The sequence below is a fragment of the Chelonoidis abingdonii genome, chromosome 20 (assembly GCF_003597395.2).
Source record: "Chelonoidis abingdonii isolate Lonesome George chromosome 20, CheloAbing_2.0, whole genome shotgun sequence".
In the NCBI taxonomy this organism is placed as follows: domain Eukaryota; kingdom Metazoa; phylum Chordata; order Testudines; family Testudinidae; genus Chelonoidis; species Chelonoidis abingdonii.
The window spans coordinates 10,574,850-10,596,303 of NC_133788.1; the positions used below are offsets into that span (position 1 = coordinate 10,574,850).

The 21,454-nt window shown below is 41.4% G+C and overlaps 1 protein-coding gene across 6 annotated transcripts in view; it reads left to right on the forward strand.

Moving 5' to 3' along the window:
* AUTS2 (activator of transcription and developmental regulator AUTS2) overlaps positions 1-21,454 on the forward strand; it is a 986,700-nt gene that overhangs the window by 678,155 nt on the left and 287,091 nt on the right. For all 6 annotated transcript variants that reach the window (XM_075073927.1, XM_075073930.1, XM_075073929.1 and 3 more), the window contains one exon: positions 19,637-19,666. In XM_075073927.1, the coding sequence (XP_074930028.1) occupies positions 19,637-19,666 (30 nt within the window). The remainder of the gene's footprint in view (positions 1-19,636; positions 19,667-21,454) is intronic.

A 21,454-nucleotide genomic window follows, 5' to 3' on the forward strand; every position in this document is an offset into this window, starting at 1 on the left:
ACATTAAAGGAAAAATCCTTTACAAAAGGTGGGCTGGAGCTAAAATATCAAATTTTTCTATATGGTTGTTTTCTAGTCTGTCCATTTGCACTCAGATCTTGTATTATTTTCTATACTGCCTTTTTGCAGTGCTTATAGTCTGGTCCACGTAAGTGTTTGCCTCCAGAGTTGCTCCCTGAGGGCCTTATCCTAAACACAAGAAACCTTACTGATATGAGGACTCATACTAGTTCATTGAGACTTCTTTCCTGCACTGCTCTTGTTGGTATTAAAGCATCTTATCTCACTTCATAAATGCAAAGGCATCCTCGGTGTATCTTGGCAGATCACAAAAATGTTGCCTTGCAATTTTTTTGTGGCAGTTTCCCCTCATTTGAGTGATAGAAAACAGTTCTACCGCCCAAAAGAAGTATGCAGGAACTTTCTTCATCTCCCGAGAGGTTCACAAATATGTCCATAGGGTAATAAAATCTTTCTTCACATAAGTGCTGAAGATGTTAAAGAACTGACCTGATGACTGGATCATATTGGCTTGAAAGGAGCCAACACAGTCTCTCACATGCAACACACTTATACAGACTTTTGAAGCACAGGTTGTGGAAGTAACTTAGTAAGTGACCTAGAGATTTCTAAAAGCAGACTTAATAGGACATACTATTGGGGTCCGTCATTTAAATGCAAATAATCTTACCATTAAATTGTTCAATCTTTGAAAATACATAACAAAAACCTGGATAAAAACTAGTTATGTGTCCACAACAGCCATTTTTTTCTTATTGGATTGTTGGCCATTTTGAACGTGTAAAAATGCCAAAAAGCATCAGCTTTTTTTAAACATTAAAGCCAGTTTTAAGTTATGCAGTCACAAAAATAGCCTCTTAAATTAGTAAGTAAGCAACCAACCCATTTGTAGCCAACCAACCAACCACCCCATTTGTTTTGTTATCGTAAAACAAAGTAACCTAATTTGTATTTATAACACTTCCTGGCCTGATCACCTGGATGCCAAGTTTTGTCCAAGAACAAACTTACGCTAATACAGATTTTTTGGAATCAGGGAAATTTAGATATTTGATAGAGCGCTAATCACCGTAGCATGTCTCCATGCTAATTACAAAGCCTTAACATTAGCACCAGTATTACAATACAACAGTTCTTGTGTTTCTAATCATAGAAAAAAGTTGCACCTGATGGTAGTGTAATATGTGTGAGGCTCTGCGATCCTAACACCATAACAAGCATCCAGTTGGTAACCATTACAATAGTTTTCATTCTGAACAAACACACTGGGTTGTCTGGTCCCTTTAGATCTTTATTCTTCTTTCAGTGAGGCAGAGAGTGAGATACAGTAAATCAACCAATAAAAGGCTACTTCACCTATTAAGAGCAAGGAAAGTATCAAGGAGATTTAGTGAGGGGTCAGAAGCTGCCATGTGGAAATGGGGATTTGAATCTCCAGTGTTATGTACATTGTATAACCATTTCCAGCAGTGCAAAGTGAATATAAAGCACTACCAAATCTGAAAACTTCACTCACCCGGGTGGTAGCATTTTCTATTTACTTTCTATAGATGGAAATGACTATACGATCCCCTAATATGAAATTGAGCACTTGAGTGCTCAGCCCAAGTGTCTGTACTGTATTGAAAAAAATTGGAACCTGCTTTTATTCACCCACTGTTATAGGCTCAAGAGTTTGGTCTCTATTGTGACCCCCTGAACCATAACATGACACACAGGCTTGGTTTTTGAGCCAGCACCAAAAGACGTGTCTAGATTTCCAAAACGTGCTCAGCCTGTTGAGTGTTTGAGCTTGTTAGGAGCGTTGGCCGTACGAGTCACAGTGGAAGCTACTGGGCGCTGAGCATTTTTGGAAATCTGGTCTCTATATATGTGTGATGTGCCCTTGAAAATCTGGCCCTGAGCAATTTTGAAAATCGATATGTAAGAGGAACCCAATTCTGTAAATACTTATATGCATAAGTAACTTTACTCACATGAGTAGTCCCATGTGTGGTTGTAGGATAACGAACCACTTTTTGAGTCGTCTGAATATGCTACGATAAAAAGTTTTAGACATAAGATTTCAGGATTCTAGAAATATGAGTTTATTTTAAATGGTCTGTGGTTTGAGTATAGCTGGCCCTTTTTCATTTTTGGTTTGAGTTGCTTGCTCTGGGAACTGCTCTATCTTGAGTAAAACTTGTTTTAAATGTGGCTGGGGAGAGGGTTTGGAAAATTCTTCACTTTGGCTCCCATCCAGCATGTTGTTTTGAGGAACAGTGTGTGAGTGTTTAAAGAGGAACTTCATTGATTCATCTGGGCCTCTTCGAGTTTGGTTTACTAGGTGGCCTGGCCTGACAATAAGCAATGGTTCAATTTCATTTAACTCGTTAAAGAATCAAATCAATAATGAAAAGGAGGTTTCCCACCACCACCCACTCTGTAATCAACCTGACCAGTGCAAGGGTTGTACTGAATCTTCATATTGTAAGATGGGGGCTGCTCAAGTTAGTTATTTTAGGATGCTGTTGTGTACAGCGTTAAAGTTCACAGGAAAGGCATTCTGACAACCAGCTCTGTTCCCAGCTCTCAAACACGGCAGTAAAGCTGCGGCTTCCTCCGCCCACGCATGCAAAATTGTTTTTAGCCCACAAGGTAAACTAAAGATATAGTTATAAGTACCAAGTGGCTAGAATACCCTGGGAAGTGAGAATGAGCAGATCTCACACAGTGATGATTTGAAACAAGCCTTGTGGCTTTTTAATAATGTGCCAAAGCAGTCTCAGTGGTGGGCCAGCAGGCACCATATTCTATCTTCTGTGAAAGAACTAGGCCCAGCAGGCCTCAGCTAATGCAGACAGCCCCTTCACTCTGCTGGAGGAGACAGACTCCGAGATGGCAATCAATGCTTGATTTGCCAACACATTTCCAATGATTAAAATGTAATTAGCACAACTGAGTGCCTCCTCCCTAGCTAATTTTAATACATGCTGTGACAGGCAGGCAGCCGGCTGTGCCTCGGCCCAGCAGCAGATGGAAGCAGAGGCAGCGGGAGAGGAAAATCATTTTGCAATGCGACTGTTCGCATCACAAAACCATCAGGGCGCTCAGCTCTTAGAAGGCCCTTGATGGCAGCACATCAAATTGGCGCTGTCATATCTGACCGTGGCAATGGCAGCCATCTTTCATGCTGTCCCAGAAGCACAGCAAGGTAATTTGCAGGCTTAACCCTTTGAGGTCTTAGGAGGAGACAAGACTTCAACAAGAAAGACATACAGAATATGCTAAGTCCATCTTTCCACTGGCTTAAGGAGAGGCATTTGCATTCAGTCATTTGGATACATTGCTTTGAAGTGTCAAAAATAACATAGAATTTGGTTAAAAATTTGAATTACCCCCCCCTCGCCAAAAAAACCCCCTCAAAAACACAAACCCACATCTCGGGAAACCATTTATATGTCTCATAGTAGCCAGTTTATGAGAAGGAAGAGAGATGCCTCCTATACGCAGACACAGATGAGTTATTGAAGCCAGCCTCTGTGGAGAGACAAAGAGAGTAGCAGCAACTCTTCTGGAAGAGCGATATGGTTTCCCTTCACTTCACGTTCATTTGTTTTATTTTAAAAGGTTATTGTTTTTGGCATTGGTAAACATGTAGAATCCTGTACAACTCAAATCCTGTTAGCTGTGAATTACGTACTGGTTGCACAGACACAAGCATGTATTCTCACCAGGTGGTTTTATCTTAATGTTGCTGGTGCTGGTAGATGGTTCCTGTTTCTTTATTACAGTGGCCAAGTAAAATAGGAAAAATGAAAGTCTACCTTCAAGTAGTGCCTGTGCTGCTTTTGCTATATGCCTACAGATTACATTTTGTCTGCCATCTTTCACCGCCTGCCTCTTTCAAAGGAAATGTCGAAGTTGGAGGAAGGATAGCTGTATGGTTAAGGCAAGAGTGCTAGTCTGGGCTCTTCCTCAGACTTCCTATGTGACCTTGGGCAAGACACTGTCTTTTTCTGCCTCAGTTTCCCCATTTGGTAAACCAGGCGTAAAAACACCTTCAAAAGGAAGAGTTGAGAGGCTAAATACTTAATCTTTGCCAAGTGTGCTGAGACTTCCTGATGGAAGGTGCTATACAGGTGGGCAATAAATAAATAAAAGGAGTTGGGGATGAGACTAGGATAGTGTGTTTTTATTAAGTATACACATTTGTAAACTGTCTGTGAATGGAAGGGACAGCGAATGTGTTGTGATCATCAGAGTATTCCTCATTTCAGAAGCTTGCTGTCAAAATCACTCCCTTGCAGGGAGATGGGAACATTCCAGTGCAGCTACCATCTATAACTCTTTGAGGAACTGCTCTCTCTCTCTCTTTTACTTTCTTGGAAGGATTTCATTGGCGAGCAGTGTGGATTTCATCTGGAATTTCCCATAGATCTCACCTACGTCTTTTTATGATCGCTGCCATGCAGAACAACTCTGTTGTATTTTCTTCTAAGATTGAAATCAGTTGTTCAGATTCTTCTCATAATATTTTTGCAGCAGTTCCACACATCCATATTGATGGCTTCATATCATTCTCTCTCGCCTCCTGGATTTGTAAATTACAACGAACCTCTTGTCCTAGACCTTTTTATTGATTACTCCAAAATGTAGTAGAGTTGAACAGCAAAGCTCAAATACCTTTTAAAGAAGTGCTGTTCATGCAAGGTGATGAAAATAAATCTTGTGAAACTGCACCAAGCTACACATGGAACAACAGCAACACAAGAAACCATTCTAAAATAAAAAGATTCCTCTTAACCGCATGCCAAAATAATGAGAAATGAAATGAGAAACTTTTCCAGTACAGGGCTATCAACAATGGCCTTGTACATTCCAATGGCATCAGAACTGTGTGTTGTCGTTGGGGACTTTTCAAGGGGAAATATGAAGGGAATTTTTACACTTCTGATTTGTTGGTCAATAAATACACAAACTAGCCTTCGAGTAGAAAATGGAGAGAGCCTCTAGAGAGAGACTTAAGGATTCATAGATTTTTAAGGCCAGAAGGGATCACCCAGTTTGAACCCTACGTAACATAGGCTAGAGGACTTCTGTGAATTAATTCCTGCTTCCAGTCCAATAGTTGGGGTTAAACTAGAGCATATCTTGTAGGAAAAAAAATCCAATCTTGATTTAAAGGTTTCCAGTGATGGAGGCTCCACCACAGCCCCTGGTAAGCTGTTACAGTGGCTAATTACCCTCACGGGTAAAAAAGTTTCTTCTTATTTCTAGTCTGAATTTGTCTACCTTCAGCTTCCAGCCTTTGGATCTTCAACTTCCAGCCTTTGTCTACTGAACTGAAGAGCCCTCTTTTTATTGGATTTCTGTTCCCCATGTAGGTACTTACGGATTTGATCCAGTCATCTCAAAACTTTTCTTTATTAAGCTAAATACGCCACCACTTTTCACACATTTCCCCCACACCACTTTTCAAAATTGGTTAGAAAATGAGAATCTGATAAGAAACATAACAGTTCAGGGAGGAAAAAGATTTTAAGGGTATATTCCAATAGAAGGGACTTAATCTTTTGTGAATGAAACTTGCCTGAAATCTGGGAGGCTTTCTAGGGCCAGATATTCAAGAGGTCAAAGCTTAGTATCTACAATTGGGATCAGATTTTCAAAAATGCCTAGCACCCAGCATGCTAAGACCTTTTGAAAATCTAGCTATTTACTTTGGTGCCTGAGACCAAAGCTCTTAAAACAATCTAGTCTTCATTGTGGATGCTGAGCTCTCTTGTAAATTCTGATCCTAATAGCCAGTCGTCACATCAGAACATCTAGGTTTTGACTCTAGCTTCTTCGTTCATATCATAACTGGTCAGCAATTGCACAGAAACGAGACACTGTTGGTCAGTCATGGGATGGAACCTATATGGCATCATTCCAACTATGGGGAAGCCCCTTTCGAAACTCTAGGGCTATGTAGTTGTAGAGGACATGCCTGGAGAGAGCAGTGAGTGTTCACTTTACAGCATAATCTTCCTCAACCCTTTGACTAATTCATTAATATTCTCTTATGTATGTTCTCCCTTGATGCAAAGTGATTTTCAGGATATCTGCAGACCGAGAACCAGGGCATGCGTAGCTCCTTAGAGATTTGTTCTCCAGTACAGAGGGGTGAGCACAGAGAGCAGAGCAGAGACAAGGGACTTCTGCATGAATGCCTCAGCCCTCTGTAGATATCCCCAGGTATGCTTATATTCCCCATTGAACTTGGAACACCTGCCTGTTTGCAGGGATGCTCCCTGCGCTGGCTCAGTATGTGCATGGAAAAACTATGCACCCCTTCCCTCGACAATATGATTTAATGGAAAGTCCTTTATTTATACTCAAAATGTCTCCTGGCAATTCTGTGGGGTTTCCCTGTGGAAGAGATTGTTTTTAACAGTGTGAAGCCACAATTGAAAATAGAACCACTGTACTGCCACAATTGAAAATAGAACATATAGTCGGCCCTATCTACACCACAGTCAACACTGTACCAGCTATAGCCGTATTTAAGCACAGTGGTTGCTAGCGAGGCTCTCACCTTTTCCCAGACTTGTGTGGACAGGGATAATTTTATCTGAGCACTGTGTTAAAAGCCTGCTATTAAAACAGTGCTAAACCTTGTCTGTGCCAGGAAAATAAGGAGTTGTAATTTACCACCAATGCTAACAGTGTAGGCTGTAATAATTATATAATACAAGGTTCAGGTATTTTACCGCCTTGCTGTGGTGGTAAGGTTACATGACACAGCAGTAGAAAAAACCACTTCTCTTACTACAGCTTTCTAGAGCTGCTCTGCTAGTGAATTGAAAGTCCTGTTTCTCATAGCATATATACACTAAAAGACAGCAGTCCCTGAACCAGAGGTCTTGTCTGGTTCTTGCCTACAGCTTCACCCTTTCTGTTACCACTGGAGCTGCAGCTGTTGAGTTCCAGATTTCCTTATATAGACATAGCCATGGACTACAATACCTAGACCAAGGTGGAATCTGCAAACCACCAGTGATCTGCAGAAATAAATATTTTGAGAGCCAGGTACAAGGGAGATTTTTGGTAGAGGAGAGAAGGTGGGTCTATGACAAGATTTCTGTCCTACAAATAGATCAACAGAATGTAAAAGTTGGTGTACCTCAGGGGTGTTAAATACAATTGCAGCCAGTACAGTTCTGTGGGTATTGTGAACGGTACCCAGCATAGCCTTCTGACTACATCAATTTTACCATGTGATTAGCAAGTGAAACAGTAGCCAGCAAATGAGCCCTGAGCAGTGGGTGCTGTAATGGGTGGTGTCTTTCTCTGAATATTAATTTACTTTCCTTTTCTCCTACCACTCCAAGACTAGCTCAAGGTTCCTGACTCCAGATTTATAAATCTCTTTTCTACTCCCATGATTTTAATCAGGGACGTACAATTATTCTTACCTCCAAATAGAGAAATTCAGTCCCTGTTTTAAATCAATTATTGTATTAGCAGCATTGGGAACAAAAATAATGTATTTGTTTTCTAATAAGCGATTACGGATTCCAAATTACTGCATACAGTATGTCAAAACAGTAAATTCAAGACAGGCAGGCCAGAGTGTGCTTGTCTTTGCAATTTGTATTTGCTTGCTGGAGATTTACAATAATCATCCCCCTCCCCCAGGTATAGCACAGGCAATTTAATTTATAAATCATACAAAAAAGATAAAGACAACTATAAATAATAATAATATATCACAACTCTGCCAGTAATTAATTATAAAGTAGAGAGAAGGAAAGAGAGAAAATCAACAACCAAGAATCCAGTTTACAGTGCAGAGCAAACAGACTCAATTATTTTCTAATATTATGATAATCAGGAGCATTTATGGCTGTTTGAAAGCTGCCTATAACACAAATAAATCATTGTGTCTCCGGTTATATTTATAGCTTCCATCTATAACTTGGTTAAGAGTTTTTTGGTATCTGTTAAGAGCCCATTATTCAGAGGTTTATGGCTCAGCTGTTAAGGTCTCAGCCCTAAGGATCAATTGATATGGGTTGTTTTGGGGTTGATGATGATTATTAATTATTATTATTACTACGTGTCTTTGTTTACTACACAGTTCTGTTTAAATGGCTTCACCCATTTTAAAGTTCTGGGATTAGAAGAGCTAACTTGGTTTTGGTTTTGTGGATTTTTTTGCTGTTTTTTTTCCTTGAAATCATTACGTCTTAGAAGTCAAATAACTCTCCCTGGATGTGAAGCTTAGCACCCATTTTGTTCTCAGAGTTGCTACAGCCCATTATGGCAGACACCCACTGTGCTCTCTCATTAAGCTTTTACTTTGTTTATTTTTTATTGTTTTCTGGAGTCTATAATAGAAGTAATTTTAGACTGAAATATATTTTGCTTTAGATGCTTCCATTGAGCTGGTCGAGGATGAGCTGAAATTATTGGTTGAATAATGCATTGTTCATCAAAGACCTGATCCAAATCTATTGCATCCTTCCTTTTCTTTTTCTTTTGTATTATTATGTAAAAGTATTACATAGCACCAAAAAGCCCCAGCTGAAGTCAAGGCTCCATTGTGCCAGTCACAGTACAAACAAATAGCGAGACAACCCCTCTCCCAAAGAGAGAGTGTCAGAAGTTGAAAAGTGGAAGGGGGAAGCAGTGGCACAGAGAAGTGGAATGACTTGCCTGAAGTCATGCCATAGGTCTGTGGCAGAGTCAGGTCGCTTGACTGCTTACTCCAGTGCCTTCTCTAAAAGGCCTCACAGCCTCTCAACACCTACTGCAGTCTTTCGATGACTCCAGTGGGAGTTGGATCAGGACTCCAATGTATTACTGGACCAATAGCATATGGCTAGCTTTGGAGGTAGTTAATAATTGAATACAATAAAAAATAAATACAATAAAAAATGTATAATGTAGTTCTCTGAATAGGGACTATGTAAAAATGGCATCTTATCCACAAGAGCTGCTCTCTTTGTGTGTCTAGTCCTAGCTGTTGACTTTTAATGGCACTTATTCCTGTGGCCAGTGCAGCGAAGAGCGGAAAAGTGAGCTAGGGCCTGTGAATCATTAACAGAATTATTTTCTAAACGTTGGATTTTCCCAAATCCTATTGAATTGTAATGAGAATTGGGTGCCTGATGCCTTTTGGCCCCAGCCTGAATTCCAATTGTGGGGCCAGAATTTACCCCCAATCTCACCTAAAAAAAACACAGTGAGGAAATTGGGATTGTGCAGGTGACCCTGGTCGCAGAAGGTGTCCAGAACCCTTTTTTATGGAGGTGTTGGTCGCAACTCCATAATTAAGGTTGAGTTCTGTTTTGCACAGGGATTCAACCTCTTTGTTATGCATAAAGAATACGATTCATCCTCTCCAAACTTAGAGCATTCATTCTTAGAGCACAGAAAGAATTTTCTGAGAGTAGTGGTAGTAAATACATTTAATTATTTTGAGTTCAGTTCAGTTAAAAAACTAGTCTATGCCTTCAGTGCTCTGGCACAGTGGAACTCTGTACAATAAGGGTAAAGCTCATCTGTGTAGGAGATGCTTTCTTGGGGATTGGCCCAAGACTGATGTGAACTCCCCAAGGAACTAAGGACCATTACAAAGCTCACCACCTTCTGCTCTAAGTACAAGGCATGTTTGTTTGCCTTCTCTAACTTAAACATAGAGCAACACTGGTGTATGTATATTCATTTTTTTTCCAAAACAAGACTCTCCCCGCACGTTTCTCTCCCTGTTGAGAGGATGAGAGAACAAACACATTACAGATGTTAGTCGCCTTCCTTAATGCACTACTGGAAGACTTCCGGATGCTATGGTGATGAGCATTGTACAAGAACTTATAGAGAACAGATTAGAACACTCTTAATCAATAAGATGACAATCAGTTAAGGACCAGGTTCACTAGTACACATTGGCTGCTTTGTGCTATTCTGGAGGTAGCTATTGTGCTCTAGCTGTTATGAGGGTCAATCTGTCCATTAAAAATTAGTTCAATCTTATCTGAGATCACAAACACTAATGAGTCAGACAGTTACGGAATTCCATCACTACAGGGCAGAGTTAGGATTATTAGAGTTTAACTGTACTTCCATATCTTAACGTATTTGGATTTCTTTTAAGTTAAACCTTAATTCTAAGTCTCCTGGGTTTGTAATATTTGGTTTTAGGGTAATTTCACCATTGCAACAACGCTTTTTTACCATCAGGTTACTAATATTGTAGTCTCAACCTTAGCTCTTTCTTCATTTAGGGTTTTTGTTTATTTGTTTCTTTCTCTTGCAATTACTTTCTCTTGCAATTTCATCTTGCAATTAGTGACGATGATGATGAAGAAAGGAAGAACCCATCTTATCTTGACTCTCAGGTCCCAGGCTAAGTGTGCAGGGCTAGCAGTTATTCAATGGAAGTTCCACGTGAGTCTCTGAGGTCAAAAACTGGCCATCTGACAATTAGGAAACAGTGCATCTGAGAAGGCCACAGGCAGGTACTGAAGCCAGACCTGCAATACAGATGCCTTCAAGGGTTTGGTTGCTGCTTCCAAGCTGCCACATGGCTTTCATTTGTAGTTTCTTTTATCGAGCACAGTTTTTAAATGAGGATGGTTGCTTCACTTTAAGGATGTACAAATGACTTGCCCTCACCTGTCAAGCATGATCCTTGTATTTTACCAGGCCCATTATGAACGCAATCTTTCTGTCGAAAATTTGCATACCTCCTTTCTTGAAAAGTAATGACAGCAATTTCTTTCCTTGCGCTCACTTTCTGAGTGTCTCATTTAACAGCACCTGTGAAACCGACAGGCACAGAGATGAGAAGTGAAAGAGAGCAGTTGATTAAATCATCATCAAGTCGGGCCTCAGAAAGTCAATTCTGCTTCCCGTCTGCAATGATATCCTTTTATCTTAAAGTAATGAGCTATGGCACTTTTGCATCGGGTAATGCGATAAGTTCTATTAGCATGTTCCATTTGCTTCACAAGCAAGGGCAAGTCATTTCAGCAAGCTCATATCATTGCAATCAAAGCAATTGGCTTCACAGGCAGAGAAGAAAGAGGAAGGGCTCAGGGTGATTTTTATGGATCACAACACAGTGGAAAAAATAGACTCTTGTATTATTTTAACCCATAACATGCTTTGCTTTTTGTCCATCAACACGGCTTGCTTTCATTAGCCTGTACAGCCTATGGAAGAATCAAATGCTAGACAGAACCATTGGTCTAAGTTTGGGATGGATGAAAAAGAGACCCTTCTGGGTAGATCACTGTTAGGCACTTACTGCAACTGACAGTGATTAGTTCAGTTCTTTGTGGTTAATGTATTCTTAGAGTATTGATGCATCTTATTGTTGTTACTTGTTCATTAAACACTGAAAGGGTGCTTATCACTGTAGAGGGATGCAAAATAAAGACAGTTCCTGCTCCAAAGTGCTTTATATCTAAAAGACAGTCATAAAGAAGCAAAGATACACTGGGAGTGCCAGAGAATGGAATAATATGGAATAATTTTTATTTAGGAAGTGATGGTGACTTGATGAATCGGAACAAGGAAGTTATTGCATCAAAATGGCTTGTGGGTTCATTTTACTGAGTGGCTGGGGTTGGAATTTTCAAAATGGATTGTGGGAGCTAGGTGCCAGCTCCTATTGGGTGACCAGTGGGATTTGGCGGCCTGACTCATGCAGGCTCCTTGGGAAATGTCACCCTGAATTCTTTGTGCCATCATTACTTGTTGGGTATGGCTTCTGTAAGAGCCAATTAATCTTTCACTGAAGTCAATGGGAGTCTTTCCATTTACTTCAGAGAGGGTTGGATCAGGCCCTAAGCATTGTTGGGAGAAACGCAACAATGGGTAGCCCTGGTGGGAGACAGTTAAAGGGAAAAGTAAGTGGCACTCTTTCTCCTGATCCCCCTGAAACAAAAGGATAGCAAAGAAAATATGGTGTCTCAGAGGGTGCATCGGGGGCAGTGTGCCTTTTATATATCACCCCTTACTCAGTGCTGTGCCTAAAGGAACCATCTAGCTATAGATCATTCCTGTTCTCTCTGTGTGAAATTCACCCCTGTGCAGATGGCCAGAAGAAAGCCTGTGCACCACTTAAATTCTGCTTTAGTCTTCAAAGTAGAGCAAAGTGATCCTGGAATCAAAACAGAGTTTAAGCGGATCTCCACTGTAACATGTACCTCATGCTTGCCCTTTGCACCAGGTGAATTCCATCCTTTGTCTAACTAAACCACTGTATTCGGTACTCTAAGTTATGGCTACCGGGCACTGTTTTCAAAGAGTACACACGTACCTGGAACGCTCGTGCTCTAGAAAATCACATATGCACAGTCAGCAATCTCAAGTCTTCAGTTCACTGATGACATTGACGGCCTGGCAGGCAGTGAAGATGAACTTGCCAACCTTGTGAAATGATTGGATGAAATCTCTGCAAAATACGACACGTACAGAGAAAACCAAGCTGACGACAAACAAACAAATGTGACAGAATCTGCTCACATTCACTGTCAGTGGACAAGAACTGGACACAGTGAAACAGTTCAAATATTTGGGGGCAATCATCACTGATGAAGGATCGAAGGCAGAAAATGCACAAACAGCAGCAGCAGTGGCAAAGTTAAAGCCAATTTGGAGGAATAAGAACATCTCCCTGGAATCCAAATTCAAACTGCTGCATGCCACGGTCATCTCCTCCATTTTTACACGTGCATGCGAGACATGGACGCTAACGGCAGAACTTGAATGGAAAATACAGGTAGTAGAGATAAGATGCTTCTGCAAAATCTTCGGCATTTCCTACTTTGACCTCATCACTAGTGAAGGGGTCCGCAACATCATCACCCAATGCAGTGGGTCATATTAAGACCTCCTGACGACCACGAAGAAGCACAAGCTGAAGTGGTGTGGGCATGTAACAAGATCATCTGGCCTATCCAAGATCACCCTCCAAGGGACAGCACAGGGGAAGAGAAGAAGAGGTAGACAGAAGAAGAAATGAACTGACAACATAAAAGAGTGACAGGAATGGACTTTGCAGAGACTCAAGCACTCAGGGGTGGAGACAATTGGTTGATTGTTCATCAGTGATGGTTCCTCAATGACTAATGCGGCTATGGGAGTAGTGATGATGATATGCATGTACACACACACACATATATATGCGCAAAGATTGACCTACTTTATTTGTGGTTTCTTTTTTGTGGACAGTAATAAACTTTATTGGATTTTTTGGCTTTGATCTTCGATCAGTAATTGTTTTATTTAGACTGCTGATCAGACATTTGTTTTGCACAGCTCTTGAGGACCTAGAAAGAGCAATTAATTGTCATTTTTCACCTAGTGGTGGGTGCAAGGACTTCAAACAGCTTATGGTCCTAGGTTTTCAGCCATTTTTTCCGAAGGGGCCAAAATAATTTTGAATTCCAAAAATGGTACCTTTCATAAGTGCAGAGATGGTTTTGATAAAAGAGAACCCAGATAAGAGGCCAACATTGGAATTCCTTGTTCAAACTTTGGTGGTTTGGATAAAAACAACTTACAGTTGAATAACCCATGACTTTAGTTTTGCAAAAACAAACCCTAAACCACCTCAGCCCACCTGTACCTTAAAGACAGACTTTAAGAGGAACTGATGTTAATTGCTTTGGAGAACATGACATGAACTGATTTGCAGTTCACTACATCTAAGATTCTACGGCCAGGAGTACCATGCTGAATGCTCCTTGCAGGTAAAGCCAGAGACAGGAAAGAAAGTCAAAGTTCACCCTTGGCTTCTTCATGAGTCTCGTTGTCTCTGTTGCATCAATTAGAAAATTTGTCTGTGTACTCTGTCTGTGTCTCGTTTCATCTCAAAGATGTTTTTTCTTGGAAGCAGAGGTCTAAGTGTATAACTAAAATATAATCCCTCTGCCCTTTCCTGAGGCTCACGGTTTGTCACTGGTGGATAGATGGGCAAGAATATTGCTAATGTCAGTGTGAGCTAGGGGTGAAAGTAATATAAAAGTCTTAATGATACGGGGGCCCGGCTCTGGGCCCCTGAATGTGGCGGGGCCTCAGACGGAAGGAGTGGGCCTGGGTGTCAGCCTCCCAAGCCAGCCCTTCCACACTGCCCAGCCCATGCTGCCCAGGGCTCCGACCACTGATGTGGTAGCGGGGACGGCAGCTGGGAGCCCTGGGCCCTTTTAAATTGCCAGGCCTTGGGGCAGCTGCCCCTCTTCCCCTTCGTCCTCCTCTGTGGCCCTGTGGGGGGGGGGGGGGGAGCAAAAGGGGCAGCAATGTTAAAGCGCTGTCACGACTGTGTACCAGCAGTCACTTACTGGTACGCCTTATGGCAGAACTTGAATGGAAAATACAGGTAGTAGAGATGAGATACTTCTGTAAAATCTGGCCCCAATTCACCTCTACTTGTGAGCATGGCTGAGGCCTGGGTTTTCCCTCATTTTCTTGAGATTTCTTTTCTTTTCTTTTCAGCATACAGTTGAGTAGCATCACTTTGCTCAGCGCAGGTACCTCAGTGGTGCTGATTTGTTTGGTGGCAATGATAAATGGATTCAAGATACAGCAAAGTCCATAGAGGGAAAAGAAGAACAATGCCCTCATCGGTGTCATTGTACATGATATATTCAATGACTACCATTTCCTGCACATGAGTGTATTCAATCAGTGAGGTACATAGAATTCCATAGTGGGGCTTCAGCCTGAATAAGCTGGTGAGACAGCACAGACCTTTACTCAGCTTGATTTGCACCAGCTCTCTCAAGCTATTAAAATGGGCCCAAATTATAGTTCTAACATGATAGGATGACTGATTTCTGAAAAGTTGAATTGGGACAGCTTTCACTGTGCAGGAAGTGGGGCCGGGGGGATTTAACCTTTATTCTCCGCAGCTAGGGCTGTGCTGCCTTCTTTGAACCAACTCTCAGCTTCCTCTTCAAAATGCAACAACACTCATTGAACCCCAACACTGAGACAGAGAACTTTTCTGTTTTTCCGATACATACTCTCACTTGTTGGAGCAGATGAATTAACTGGATCTGTAATTCTATTTATGCAACAAGGACAGATGGAGAGCAGCGTATCTCATGATCCTGAGCTGTCCTAATAAGTTTTTTAAAGGGTTGTCTGGAACACAAAGGGGAACAGTCAGGACCGGCACTAGAGTTTTTCGTGCCCTAGGCACATGGCCATTTCGCCACCCCGCACGCTGCTCCCGCAGCTCCGGTGGAGCTGCCGCAGCTATTTCTTCAGAAGGTCTATTAGTCCGTGGCTCCGGGGCTCCACCAGAGCCACACGGGACCAGCGGACCCTCCGCAGGCACGACTGCGGCAGGTCCACCGGAGCCACCTGCCACCCCCCCACCCCCGGCAAAATGCTGCCCCCTGAAAATCTTGGCGCCCTAGGCGATTGCCTAGTTCGCCTTGAGGGAAGGCCGGCCCTGGGAACAGTACATTTTTTTTTGTCAGTTAAGAACTCTTGCAAACTGGATGTTGCTTCCTCACTTGAGAAGGCTTCTAGAAAAACAGATTTGCAGCAGTGGCAACAGTGCATGCATATAAACGCAGGTTTATGGGTTACCAAAATGCAATTCATAGTGAGGAGCTGTTCACGCATGCTTTTGGTCTCAGTGCGTAGTTGCAGAAGTGCTGCAAAATGAGGCTTGAATACTAGTCCCTTGACATGGTGACTGTGAGGCTACATAATAAAGGTGCCCATTTTGAACAAGCTGATGCTGATCTGATATTACTACTGGAGTTTTGAGGAGTGCTGATAATGTTCTCTGTAGTATATAGAAATCAGGAGTGATTGTGCATTTTCAATATGCCTCACAAATAAATGATAGCAATAAAGCTTCGCTTGCTCACATGTGAGTGGAGTTGAATGTTGAGGGAGTGAGATCGGCATAGCCTAAAGACCAGAACAGCCCTTCTGGGACAGGCCAGTTCTTCTATTTCCACTATTTTTCTGCATTTCTCTTGTGCCTTCTGTCTGAGAATCCCAAGCATTTAACAAACTTTAATGTGTTTTAGTTTCGCTATTCTCTTGTGAAGTAGGCAGATATGTTTATCCTCATTCTACAAATGGGAAAAAAAATGGAGGCATTGAACAATTTAGCCCTATGTTTTCAAAAGTGTCCACTAATTTTAGGAGGTGATTAACTACAGACATTCAAGGTTTACTTTTCAGAGTTTCTGAGCATCTGCAGCTCCAGCTGAAGTAAATGGGAACTGTGGGTACTTGGGAATCTCTGGAAAAAGGCACCAGAAATGGAAACATGCAAATCCTTTGACCGCCTTTGAAAATTTGGGCGTAAGCAACTTGCCCAACAGCACACTGCGAAAGTGTTCAGATCCAAGAAGAGTACAGTTGCCCCAACTTCCAGTTCTGAGCCATAGCAACAAACCTATTCCTTCTCCTCTTAATGTCTTGTTCAAGGTTTCTATGAAAATAAACGGCTCCGTTCTTTTTCATGAAAGATGGGGGATCCTGTATCCTTTATCCTCAAGGAGAAGCCCATTTAGCATTACAAGGCAGGACACTCTGGGGCAGAAACACGTGTTAAATGAACATTTCAACTCAACACAGCATGTAAATCCTCTTCCATCTCCCGCCCTTTTTTCCCCTCCCGTTCTTTCATAAAGCTGCCCATAACATTCAGCTATTGAAACAGCTTTACAGGACTGTGGGTCTCTTTGCCTTGCTCCTTCTCAACAAAACTTCTTTATAAGTGAAATAGATGCCTTGTGTATGCAGGACTCCTGGCACTTTACAAAGTGTATTAGGAGCCAGGCTAGGCAAACGTTAGGAGCTGTTTGCTGAGTGCATTTATTGCCTTTGCATAATTTATGAGCTGTAGGGTTTTGACCATCATTTGTCTCTGCCAGAGGCTGGCACTCAGGGCTCTTGAGGATGGAGCTGTAAATTGGCTGGGGCGCTCCTGCTGAGCTCACGGCTAAGTCCTCAGGTCAGTATGGGAATTTAATACCAGGAAAAGAGCTGTTTTGTCAGAACGCCATGTGGGCCCCAGCACAGCAGAGGCTTTTTTGGCAGACAGAGTGACTGGCCGAATCGTGAAGCTGTCAGTCGCCAGGCATGTTGTGAAGGGAGCCTGAGCATTTTTAATCAGCTTGGCACCCGTGTTGCTTCCATAATGGACACCAGTAGGTCTCAGTCCTTTGCCATATGTTTAACTCTGGAGACAAGGTGCTTCTGGGTATAGCCATAATTATTTGATGGAGAACTAAGCGGACCTTGAAATTAAAACTGGACTGTCTGAAGGCAGGAGGCTTAATGCTTTGATGGAAATAACCGTTTCTCTGCAACATCTCTGGAATGTAGGTAAACATTGTGCTGGGAAATTCAGAGATCATTGATTACTTTGCCAACTTGAAGTTGTAAGAGGTTGCAGGTGGGACCTTCCTACCAGGCGTTCTCCTTCCTCTCCTTGCGTGGGGGTGGGGAGACCCAAAAACAATCCATCTGCACACCTCTGAACCAGGCAGAAATCCCTTAAACGCCAAAAGATGGGGAGGCATGTAAAACGATTTGTTGCTGTTGTCAATTCACAACATGCCTTTTTGTGCTTGCTCCTTTTGGTTTATGACACTGAAAATAATAGTGGAGAAGGAGGCAGTGTGGGCCAATGGTTAGATTCTATCCTCAACTCTGGCTAGTTGAGTGATCTTGGCTAAATCATTTCTCCCTCCCTGCTCTGTTCTCTGTGCCTCAGTCTCTCCACTGTAAAATGGGGATTATGATACCTACTTTGTAATGTGCTCTGATATGCAGTGATGAAAAATGGTGTATGTTTTGGCATATAGGCAAACCTAGGGCATAGCTGGTTAACTTTCACAAGGGATAGTTATATGGAACTCAGTGGAACTTCTTATGTGCATAAGTGATTGCAGGATCAAATTCTCCAGATGGGTGCAAGTTGAAAGGGGGAAAAAAACGTAATTTGCTGTCTCTTCTCTCTCTCTCTCTCTCTCTGTAGTATAAAAATGTCATGTTACTTTTGTTAGTAACATAAACATACACTCCCTACAAACACACAGAGTGGGCAAGCACAACAAACAAATCCTACCTTGCTCTTTGTTTGAGGTTAAATTCTGCTATAAAACTGTGTCTCATCTACCTGATCTGATTTTTTTTTTAATATTATTCCAGTCACCACAGTAGCCAGGTGGAAACTAGAGTTAGATAAATCATTTTTTAATGAATAATTTGTTCAATGAATTTCACCTCTGTTCCTATTTGGGAATTATTTGCAGGCAGATGGCAGTTTTCTCTAATTTATCCATTATTTGAAATTATTTGCCAGATAATATCTATGAATAATTCTAAGCCATAGCTTGGTAGTGAGTAGAGTGGTGCAGAGAAGGTAAACCAGATGCTCCCATTTACTATCTCCCAGAAAAGAATTAAGAGAAATCTAAACCAGTGAAGACAAAAACTTTTACAGTTACATTAGTTAGGAAAAATGTGTAATAAATGTAACTCCTCATGATTCAGGGCATAAACTGAGCACTAAGGCCCAGATCCTTAAAGATATTTTGGTGCCTAACTTCCATTGGTGTCCTGCCTTGGTTAGGAAGAAGTTTTCCCCATAGGCATGGTATTGTATAATTGTTCATTGTGGCAGTCTTACTCTTTCCTTTGAAGCATCTGCTACTAGCCACTCTGAGACAGGATACTGGACCAGTGGTCTGAGTTGATAAGGCAATTCTTATGTCCCTATTTTTGCTGACTCTAAGAACATCAGTAGTTCAGGTAAAATTTGAACTTCTGCTTTCTTTTCCATACCGATTCACCGCTTGAGGTTCACCCATTTCTAGCTGTGGTATTATTTGTGATATTTAAAAATGGAACAACTGAAAAAAATGTTTTGCGAGATAGATAACAGTGTGGTAATCAGCAATGTACAGTACAAGTGTTTACGTGTCATCATCATTAGTCCTAGCTTAGGAGTCCAGAACATCTCACTGAATAGAGCCTTGATATATCATGTTCTCAGTTCCATTTTGATTTGTCTTGAGTCATCTGAATTTTTCAGTGAATCATCTGTGAGCAATGGCACCATAGCGAGCCATCAACAGTAATAATAGAGTAAAATAGTAGACTTGTCCTGTGTATCTTCTAAGACAAACAAGTGTTGTCTGAACTGTTTCCATGTCCTACCATGACAAAATCTTTGCAGCCGATCTGTTGGGAGGCAGCATGATACCTGCTTTTCATCAGATAAAGGAAGCAGCTAATATTTTTGCCTGCCCTGTGATTTAATTTTGGTTTCTAACTGTCCTGATACAACACCAGCTTCCTTGAACGTAAATTAGCCTGACTGGGCGAATAGGGCATATATTCCAAATGACTTTGTTGAATCATGGTAGTATTGTAACAGAAACAAAAATGCAAGTTTGGTGTCCTTAACTACAAGGTGGGGGCAGGGAGGAATTCCTGTTATATAATAAATGTTTCTTTCTAAAGGAATTAGAATTGCAGCCTAATGGACTATGTGTGTTTCACTCATTTTGAGAGTTTTGGTCATCTCTTTTATCTCTGCTTTGTTTTGGAAAGGTTTCTCTTACTCATGTTTATTTTTCTTCTTTTTCCATTTCAGTGTGACAGCGACAGTGATCAAGAAGAGAAGGTAAGCTGGGGAGAACTTGCAACCTGTACTGTTCGATGTCATTATGGGCACAGAGAAGGTCTTGTTGGATTCACTTCTATTTTTCAGTTGTTTTTACGCATTTTGTTTTAGGACCTGATCCAGTGCCCACTGTAGTCAATGAAAGACTCTCATTGACTTCAATGGGTTTTGGATCAGACGCTTTAGGGAAAGCTTTTCTAGACCATGAATTAGAGGCTCCACCTCCCATTCTGAAACATATTAGTAACATAATTTATGTGTGTAGCTTATGAACACTGCTTTGACCACTGGCCTTTTGTATATCTGCATTTACCTTTTGGAAACGCGAACATGTCATGAACGCAAGGGGACATATCTGCAAAGATCCATATTTGCGCTTTTAAATAGTCGTTTATCCACACTGTTGTTTGGTTTGCATGTGCACATGTAAGGTTCTGCCAGCTCTACGGGTTCATACATTTATTTTTGAGAGTGCCTCCATTGAAACAACATTTAGAAGCTGGGCCCTAAGGCAGATCAATCGATTTTCTTTGTAAAGGGCTAATGATCCCACCCTAAGAATCTCGGGGCAGGGTGTGTGTGCGAGGAAGTAGTTGTGCTGTTAAAAATATTAGGGAAGCACCAATTGACAAAGCTATTGTTGTTCATGATGCTAATAACTGTAGTATTTGCATCAGTGTATTTTCATGTGTCTAATTTTTTTTCCTTTGATGTGAACAAACCTCCGTGTAACATTCTTGCCTGTCAAAACTGATGATCATGATGGGGGAAAAACGGTTTTAAAATCTCATTTCTAGGTTGAATTCTGAGACTCTTGTGTGTGTGACGGGCCTTAAGGGGTGACCCAAAACCTTTTTTCTTTGTCAGTTTAACTGCTTTCTCCTCTTCTTTTCTTCACTGGGCACATTTGGGGAAGAACGTGGGGATGTCTGCTCCATGTGACTCCCTCACATTGTTTAGAGGGCAGTAACTAGTTCTGTGAACTGACTCCAAGAAGACGGAAGATGTACTTTACATTGACACCGTTGTGTATCTCCACTGACACATCAGAGAAGAATCTGAGCATGTTGGGACATGCACAAGGAAACGACAAACTGCAAGGGCTCAAATTCAGTTAAGTTAATCAATGGTGTCTTTGTAAGGAGGAAGAAAAAGGAAAACTCTCTCTCCCTGTGCCTTCAACTGCCAACTCTTTGGCCCTCAGCTTTTGATAACTTCCCAAACAGGGGATTTGTTTCTTCTGTGGTTTTCATAATCATTTGTTAACTATGATAAGACATACTATTTACTTGAGTTTGCGGCATTTGACTCCATTAGTGATTTTTTCCTCCATACAAAGACTAATTACTAGAGTAAATCAGAGAATGACAACAGAGATGTGTGGTTTTGTTGTTTGGTTTTTTAACACAGAATATTAACCCTGCATCTTTAGACATGAACTGCTAATGCATTATTATAAATTCCTCCCAATATAGCGATTATTCATTTTCGGAATATTCCTTATGTGGGGGAAGATGATAAACTGAGCATGGTACCTATGTTAATGCCATCTAGCACCATAATGTATTTTCCTTCCACGCCTATAGTTGCAGAGCTAATCTCTGCCAGTTTTCCTGATGCTTTTCTCTCTCAGCAATTTTGTGTATAAAGGCAAACTGAGCAGCTTTCAGGGACCTGGGTATTGACAATTAAGGGATATTTCTTCATTTTACAACACTGGAGAGAGGTTCAAAATGGCCCCTTTCACGGAATGTCCCAGAACTGGTGAGAGAAAGTTTGAAATCCAAA